Source organism: Poeciliopsis prolifica, unplaced genomic scaffold, assembly GCF_027474105.1.
Source record: "Poeciliopsis prolifica strain line A6 unplaced genomic scaffold, Auburn_PproV2 SCAFFOLD040, whole genome shotgun sequence".
NCBI lineage: Eukaryota > Metazoa > Chordata > Actinopteri > Cyprinodontiformes > Poeciliidae > Poeciliopsis > Poeciliopsis prolifica.
The window spans coordinates 4,542,998-4,552,606 of NW_026562415.1; the positions used below are offsets into that span (position 1 = coordinate 4,542,998).

The following is a 9,609-nucleotide window of genomic DNA, read 5'->3' on the forward strand; positions in this document are numbered from 1 at the left end:
AAAGCAACACTTGCCTCTCTGGTGCAACCTGATCTCCCTTTGGACCACCTGGTCCGAGGGTGTGCACAGAAGCTACAAACTACAATTGACCGCGACGTAAAAATATTTCAGTGCGTTTAAGCGCTTTTGTAACATTTCACATGTAGAATCTTTTGGCTTCAAAAACAGGCTATAATAAATATGCCAGAGCTTCAAAATTCAAACAATCTGCTGTGAGTCTCAAGGAAATCTGAGATAAAACTATTATTTATGTTTGTCGCCCCAAACAATTGCACATAACAGAGATGTTCTTGGCAAAAAAACAACTACTCCAAAACAAAAGATTAAAAAAGAGATTTCACCTGTTTCATCTGATCTAACAATTGGTCTCAGAAGAAAAAGCAAAAAAAAATAAAATAAAATAAATCAAAGATCTAATCTCCAGATCTTTGATTTGGAGATTTCTTCCACATTTTCTGGAAGAAATATGTAAACGTGGAGAGTGCTGGAGATTCTCAACATCTTCAAAATTATGCCTCAGTATTTCCCTCCACTCCTGTAACTGCTCCATGTCGAGGGAATTCTTTGTGCATATTTCATGTGTATGTGTGCTCTTCTGTTGCAAGCAAATGCCTCCACTGCATCCATAACTGCTCCAGATGGTTTATCTTAGCATCTGTCTAACCTGACAAAACATACCCTGCAGCATGTGGCCATAAGGTGTGTTATTTGGTTATTCTGGCAGAAGGTTGACTTCAAGCTGTATAACAGTAATCATCTGAAAGCGGAGAGCAACAACGGACAAAAATGACCATATTTCCGGGTAGGATCGGCACTTCTGTGACTTCAATTGATATCTTTTTCTCTGCAGGGTCATACTAACAAAACAAATCTGTGGCACCGCGGAAGCCGAGGTCGTGCCCAACTATTTTAATGAGTGGAAGAGAGGAGAAGAAACAACAGACAGGGGAAGTGAGGTGGAACAGACCTGATGCTGTTTGAAGACTGGCAGGCAGTCAGCCTATCTGTTTTGAAACGGTTTAGAAGAGAATGTGAGGATTTTACAGAACTACTGGTGGTAAGCAACTCATCTTTCAGAGCTTCCATTGACTTATTTTATGCTTTAAACTCCATTCAAATCTCTGAGGACATTTTCTCCTCATTTCGTGACCATGATGTGCCTTGGAAAAAGTAGCTGCACCCCTAAAAAAATTCGAGCCAGATTTTCTCTGAATTTATCAATACAAGGTAAGTCGTACCTATTAATAGGAAGAGCATGTGACTCTCAAAATGTTTAACCACTAACATGTAAATTGTAGCTGCAATTTTTATTTGTACTTTGTAGAATCTCTGGTCACTGCGCTAAGCTTTTGAGTATGTTTCTACCATGTTTGTTCATTTAGAGACTGAATATTTTGCCAGTTTTATGTATCTCTTCCTAAAACAAAAACATACGTCTTAGTCACATTCCTTTTATGTGACTCTTGTCACAGATTTTGAACTGCTTGTGGGTCTGGACTTTGACTGGGCCATTCTCATACATTAACAATTTGACCGTCAACGCTGACCAGATTCTCTTTCCCTGTAAAAGAGTCACATGCCCACCGCCATGGTTAATGAGGATGGTGCATTCAGGTGGTTCAGTGTCAAAGTAACGGAGTCTGAATATAAATCTGGACCACAATTTTTGAATTTTGTAATTATCTGCTGCTTTACTTTAGTCTTTCATTCAAAATCTCAATGAAATACATAGAACATTGTGGCTACATAATTGCAATATGTTGCAAAAAAATTCCCTGCCTTTCTAACATCCCATTGTATTGATCTTTGACATAATTCATAATCACCGGCGGGTTGAAAAGTGCTGATCAATCCTTGAAGTGGATTTTTACACTGTCCAAAAGAGCGGAAAAAGGCAGTAAAACTGACGGATGACCCGACCCTTTGCAATTATCATTCTGTGTCATAAATCGAAAGTGCAAATATGCGTATCTGCTTTTGTATTGTTCAGTGGATTCCACAGGCATCACATGTCCATCCTTTGCCTCGTCTGAAAGGAGTTAGAGAAGAGGCAGCGAGGAGAGTGACTGTGCCCAGGGAAAGGGCTTTTATCCCAGGCTTATCAGAGCCAGCGCAGAGGGAGATTGTTGGCCAGTGGAGCAAGACGCCGATTGTTGCTGCCTTCCCCTACCCCCCGTACTCCAATCAACACTGGACATCCCTTTCTCCCCCCACTAACACACAGAGGAACAAAGTGTATGTTTGCTCACGGGTAGGCAGATTGGAAGATAAAGAAACATCGCATAAACACTGGGCAGAACCATTTAGTCTTTGTTGACCATCCTGTCGCTTTCTCTCAGTTTTTCGCAACTCAAGTAAAAAGTCTTAGCTTACATAGTATGCACTTCTATATATCCTTGTGTTACTGGCAATGGATATTCACCCTTTTGCCCAGTTCTTGGCGAGCAACCAGAAGACAATCTACCCACGGTGCCAGCGACGAGGACATATGCACCTCTAAATCATGTGGTATTATCACCATGCTGAGCTCCAATGAGCAGCTATAAACATGATGGAAGACACCAGATGACCAGTGTTAAGCAGCAGAAATCATTTCCATTATGTGTCATTAATTCTTGTATATTTTATGAGGAGAACATATTTCACCTAGATAAATCTAACAGTTTGGTGAAAACGAAGATTGAAAATGTTTTGTAAAAAAAAAAAAAAAAAAAAAGAAAAAAGGCATGCACGACTGTCAAGACGATTTACAGCGACAGGTAAAAAGGTCATCCTTGTCGACCCACGTCGACAGGCGAACAACGTACTTGTTAGGATGAAAAACGCAAGAAAGATGGAAAGGTCAGCACAATGAATGGCTCAAAACCCCGTCAGAAAGATTGAAAAAGACAGAAACAGAAGAAGAGTGTTTCTTTGATTTGTAGCATGTTTTACAACCTCAGCAGATGAGATCATTTATATTATGCTGTAGCTTTAAGAAAAAAAAAGAGCCATTGCCTCTCTGGCGAGAAGCTACACTTCCCAACAAATAAAGTTCAGCTTCAGGTCTGATTTGGGCATATGGATGTGCCGGCTGTGCGGGTCTGACCCCAGCCTCCCCTGCTCTGCGTGGCGCTTGCAGGACACCTCGGGTGGTGGCGGGGGTGAGGGGCTGGTTGTCTAGCCTCCTCTGTTCTGTCTAACAGGCTGGACATGGGGCACGGCATCTGTCTCTAGAGGAAATGCTCACACCAGAGATTGGCCTGGTTCGCAACAAGAGCAGAACGGTATACATAAGGCATGCAACGGGGGGAAGGTGGATATTTGCAGAAAAAGATCTCCAATAGTAATGTAGAGCATGTGCGTAATACACAATTAAAAATCAATTTGGAACCACTTCCGTTCCTCCTCACTGTCCTGATGAAGCATCATTGCAAACCAAAGAATTTCCTCAAAAAAGGACACCCCGATTATTTCGACGACTTCAAAGATAATCTTAGGAGATATTCCTGCCGCCTGTGTTCGCTCAGAAAGATGTTGGGGATGCTCCAGTCTAAAATTGGGGATATTCAGCATGTTGGGTTGTCTTGGCACAATATACACAACATGTGGAATTATCCCCAAGAAAAAAAAAGTACAACACAGCCTGTTGAATGTGATGGGTAGTGAATCAGAAGTCAATCACTGGTGCATTAAAGTGACTTGAAAACGTATTTTTGGACTCTGAATTATTTTCAATCATAACACTTTTTAAAATATATTAAAATGCTATAAAATCACAACCGGATGCTGGTGCTATAGATAACAGACAACAGAATAATAGAAAATAATGTACATTTGTCCCATAAGTTGAGTAATTAATATTTTTTCTTAGGTCCAAATGAGTATAATAATTAATATGAGGCATGCATAATATCGATATAGTGCTGCAATTTTTTTGCACTACTGTTTTAAATAAAAGCAATTAGATTATGCAAACTGTTTTTATTTTATATGCCAATAACCATACAGGGCATCAAAGTTTCAACCCTGTTACACTCATACAATTTGCTGTCTTCTGCGCTGTTGTTTGACACAATAGTGCTGATTTTGGTCAAACATGTGGGCCCAGTGAGACACTAAAGGCCAGAGGCTGTGGGACAATTTAACACAGCCACGAGCAAAAAACACCGAATAGCATTTGCTTCACCCTGAATGGAGTCCCGCAGAGTGAGTTTGCAGAGCAACACGCGCGCACACACCCACAGACCAGGCCACGCACGCCATCACAAATGCAATGTTGAATGTAAATGGTCTGACGAGAGTTATAAATCTCTCAGTGGCCGCTGGGCAGCTGGGGTCGAGCACCCAGCGCTCCTGTCAGAATACTGCAGCTGTGTGTGCAAAGATAGCTGGTAGTGTGGAGAACAGGCCTGCAGGGTGAAAACTCAAATTGGTCTCTGAAAAGCTCAGTTACTTTTTCTAACAGTTAGAGGTCTGTTCACAATATAACATGTCAGTTATAGAGGGAAAACCAATACCCTAACTCCAAATGGCTGCCATTTCACCTGCCATTGTTTCAGCCTCTAAATATGTTTTACATCCTTGAAAAGAAACTCTCCCAAAGGGCGTCATCACTCAAATTGTATAATTCATCTGTACCGGTGTGAAACATTTAGCTGTATGAGAGTTTAGCTTTCCGGTGTCGACCCACGGGGAGAGTTTATGAACTGCAACTGGCAGGCGAAATGCTGACACTGTCAAGAACGAAAGCAGCTATTTCAGCACTTTCCTCCCTGGCTAATAAATGTCTTTAATTAATTAAATGAAGTACTGTCCTGAGAGCAATACTCCTGAGATGAGAACTGGTACAATAACGCAGAAACATTACACAAACTACAACATTTGCTGCAAAATGCAGATTGGTTTATGGTGAACTATTAAGCCCTTTAGCAAATGTGCAAAGGGAAAGTTTGTGTTCATTCTGTCAGTCTGTGGCTCTTACCAGTTCAGTTTTTTGTTTTTTTTATTGAAGAGGACCATTATGTTGACTTTGAATTATTTTAGGTTTTCTTTTCCTTCGAGTCAGTCACAGATGGAGTTCCTGGTGTGCTTTGAAACACTGTACTACGGCAACGTAGGATTACGCGAGATCATCTGCTCATGAACGTCCTAAAAGCCACAGGCCATAATATGATGAGGAAAACCACACATAACAGATGAGCCTCTATACAAGTGTTAATAGGATACCCTTTGCACCTGTCCCCACCTGGCTTTTGGGGATATTATCAGCTTCCCGGAGTAGTTCACAAGCATAATTAGCCAAGACTATCCCGCTGTATTTCTATGTCGAGTGTAAAAGATGGGAAACACATTTATCACGTGTCTGCTGAAACTGAATTGAGAGGCAGCAGAAAGTGAATACCGAAATGGAAAGGAGAGCAAAATTAATGAAGGTTATAGAGAAGGGGAATTACACAAAAAAAGGAAAGAGGACAAAATGACGAAAGTGAAATGAGAAGGAGGGATCGCTGGGGAGTCTCCCTGGATTTGCAGAATCCCCCTTTCAGGCCAAAGTCACACTGACACACTTGCAGCCTGATGAGCGTTTCTCTTCTTCCTCTTTCTTCAACACTAAAAATGAGTACAGTTGGTGTCCTCTGGCAGTCACAAAGAACATTTGACTGTAGTGTGGTGACTTGTACACAGACAAATAATGCTCACTAGGACATTTGCCAAGTGTAATTAGGGATTGAAACACATCATCATGGCCATTTTAGTGTTTGTTTCTGCCAATCTTGATGTGAACCCAATGTTTTATGGCTCATCTGCTGTTATTTTACACCATAAAAACTGCAAAAGGCTCTTCTGTTGCTTTGGCTCTTTTTGAGTACCCTATAAAATCTAGTTTACTTGTAGAACCTCACTGAACACAGGCACCACAAAAAATGCCACATGTTTCACATGTAATTTCTTACTGTGACTGTTATTCGTAACCTCTTACTGACATGGTGACATAATAATTGCTTCAAGTTTATTTGAAGATCGTCTTGTCAAACTGAAGCCAGGGAAGTCATTAAGTCATTCCTCATTCAATTTGTACGTGCATAACGCGTCCGACGGTCCAACACAGCTTTCACACTCACAACCAATAAGGTTTTCTGTCCTTCATTCTTCCTCTGACTGCGAAGGCCTTGGTGTTCAACGCTGATTTGTCCATTTGTTTAGTGCAAATAACCTTACAGACTTGACGTTGGACTCCAATTTTGTTGCCTCTTCTCTTTGCCTCAGTGTTGGCTTACAAGACAAAAATGACACAAAACATGAAAACTTAAAACACCTAAAAAAGTTAGTTTTTAAAAACATAGCTAGCTGCCAAGGAAAGACCAACTTGTCATCAAAGACATTAAAGAAAAAAAAGTACAAGCACATTTTTTTAAAAATCAGCTTTTCTTTACTTTGGTTGATGTATTTAAAACAAAATAATAAAGGATAAGCCTGTAAATACAACAACTGCAACCCTGAATCTCTTTGAATACATTTTCAGCTAGATGAACAATTGCTGCTTTTCCATTTCAAATACAATTTATGAAAGACTCAAAGGCATCATACATTGAGAATCAAATAATGCCAACTCAGGAGTTATGCCATTGTGAGTTTGTTTAACAAAGTGTTTATTTACAAATAAATTAGAGCTGTAAGCACAGCAGAAAATATATAGAAATATTAATATTCATGTGCACATGGCTTATGAAAATAGGCTGTTGCTTGTATAGACGGATAGGTGATATATAAGGATTTTTTGTGGAAATGTGATATAATTTTTGCTTTGAACCTTATAATACTTAAGCTTTTGTTCAGTTTACTGTATGTTTAAACGGCTTAAGAGGCTTTGACTTCACAGCTGGTCACATGACGCACCTTCTGCTTTTGGTTACGTGAGTAAATTCCCTTTTACATCAACAACAAAATATAGGACCTCCTAGAGTTTTCTATAATTGGCATGGCTTAACTTGCTTATCTGCTTCCAAGGCGTCCAACATAAACAGCACAATCCAATTAGTACATGGGGATAAGAATAAACATAAAAATTATATGATTTTCAGATTGCAGGTTTCTGAATTACATTCATTAGTTTAAGCTTTTCAACACTAATGGAGGATGATAGAATTGATAATATTTTTATTACTTTAGAGAGAGAGAGAAACAGAAAAGAAATCATTAAGATTCACCATAAACATACTTCACATCAGCAGCTAAGAGCACATTCTGATGTACTTGTATCCATAGCTATGTGAAAGCACCGACATGGTTTGTAATTTGATGCCTTAGATTGTGCCCTACTGAGTTTCCCCGCTGTCTGTAACAGTGTAAGACACTAAATGATGAATGAAAGCTGGCACTGATGTTTGCCTGTGCTACAATCAGAAGACCAAAAGCATGCACGTCACCAACAATCTGTCCGTTTGTCCCACATCAACACAGTCCAGTTATCCACAGAGCAAAAGTAAGAAATGTGGCATCATCGCACTTAACTGAATCATAATTAACGTTTCCAAACAAATCGGTTTCGATGATCAACTTGACCTTTCCATCAAGCAAGATTTCAGAATTCTCTGTAATTCCCGGCATTAGACTTAAATAGAATCAGCACTTAGAAAACATGGTTGAGAGCAAATTATAAATGTGAACCAAAATAAAAGAAAATATTAAGCAAATAGTAGCTACTGCTTTGTATCTGTGGTATGTTTGTTAATTAAGCAGTGGAAACATGAAAAGAAAAATGCTACATGAATGAAACTGACATTGATATCATGGTCCACATTCTAAGCATCTAATAAATATTTTCTACTTGGGGTCCTTTTGGAACATATTAATCAACAGAGGGTCATATTAATAGATAAAAGTTAATAGATAAAAGTGAGTTGTCACTATAAAAGTAATTTGAAATGAATTTGAATGTGAATTCCACACACTTGATTCCAACATACATGAACTATTCAGAATGGGTGCCTAATTTTTATGTTTAGACCTGCATAGCACACATTGTTTGAATGAATTTGAAGCAAGATGGCTTTAAATTCATTAGGAGTTCATAGTTTTCTCAGAATTTAAAAGAAAATGGTTTTGCAGCTTATATTTTAGAATCTTGGAATGCTCTGTGGAGGTATAGCAGCTTGTTTCGACCACATCTGATGTCTGATGAGGAAGTTTTGAGAGAAACCTCAAGAAGCAGTACTTTCAATGCACAGCAGTTGGTATTCATAAATTCTGCAAGACTGAAATTGTGTTTGTATAAAAGTATGGGGTTACTAGAAAAAACTAAAATCCATACAAGGCAACAGAAGGAACGTTTTGGTAAAGCATAGAAATAAATCCCAATCGGGTTTTCAAACCAGTAGGAGAACAAAGCCGATTTTACAATGGGTCAGTAAACCGCCCTCCTTGAAAAAAATAATAAAAAGAACCAGCAAGACCTATTTGGAACTGAACTGCTTCTGTAGAGTCATGGGCAGAAGAGATGTGTTGATTTCCCCTGGAGCCAGTGAAGGAAGAAGAGCTGAACTTGTCCTCACATCTTCTGCTGCTATGGAGAGATAACTAGCTCCATTCACTTTGAAGGAGAACGAAAACACGCATGCTCTCAAACTCTGCCTGCCTGTTCCAAAGTGACTAATTTCTCTCCACTTTCCTGCATATTCCACTCACTTCTCAGCACTCACTTTTGGGAAATCCATTTCTCTCCGAATACCCAATTATTTCGACCAGGGAGGGTTCGCATCACCTCACAGAGCTGTCATCCTTCGTTCTGCGCCCGGTCTAACTTACCTGTGCAATCTCGTAGAGCAGTTTGTAGTGTTCCTCTCGTTTCTGCAAGGTGCACAAATTGCAGCCCATCCTAGTTGTCAGGGAAACGGTGCCGAGTGCCCGCCGGAGTGTGTGCGCTTGTCTGCGGCGTGTGCGAGCTCCCCCCAGGGCGATCCACACTCGGGCTCCTCTTCTTCGTCTCCCTCACTCTTCCTTCTCATCCGTGTATCCTCAGAGATCCCTCCCTCTCTCTTTCTCTCGCTCTCACACGCACACACATATGCTACCCAAATTTTAGAGATTTTCTTCTTTGTACTCTTAATGAGTATATAAGTCTCTAATTAACTCAGTAGAATGTACCTGGCTTCCCTTTCCCTCTTGCCTGTCCTTCCTCTCCCGGCTCTCACTTGCATGCCTCCATACACTCTTCTCTCCACCACCTCCTCTCTCAGTGTGAGCGTACTCTCGTCTGTGCACACACTCTTGGCTCACAGAGACGCACCTCCTCCTGTGGCAAGCTGCCTACACATGCCTGCTCCCACTTTCAGTTCATGAATAGACAGCATCCTTATTGGCTGTTTAAGGAAAGGAGGGTGGCTGGCTGAGGGGAGACAGGAGGGGAGTGTTATAGGGAGTGGACCCGTCTCAACTTGTGAAGACTCAATGATTGACCATTGGTTTGAAAGAGCGCCTCTTCCACCATCTCCGTTTCCAAAAGCTCGAACCAGCAGCTAAAACGCAATCTCTGCAGTTCATCAAGTTGGCGAGAGGGCTATTTGTCAGCACGCACATTTAACAAATGGATCTGGCATGGAAATCAATCTCATTTGGATGCAGTCGGAT

The 9,609-nt window shown here is 40.5% G+C and overlaps 1 protein-coding gene across 1 annotated transcript in view; it reads right to left on the reverse strand.

Annotated features, from left to right (window-relative positions):
- pdzrn4 (PDZ domain containing ring finger 4) overlaps positions 1–9,215 on the reverse strand; it is a 31,302-nt gene extending 22,087 nt beyond the window's left edge. Inside the window, exon 1 of the mRNA XM_055054900.1 lies at positions 8,788–9,215. Coding sequence (XP_054910875.1) covers positions 8,788–8,856 — 69 coding nt within the window. The 5' untranslated portion in view covers positions 8,857–9,215. The remainder of the gene's footprint in view (positions 1–8,787) is intronic.
- Positions 9,216–9,609: the final 394 nt, after the last annotated feature.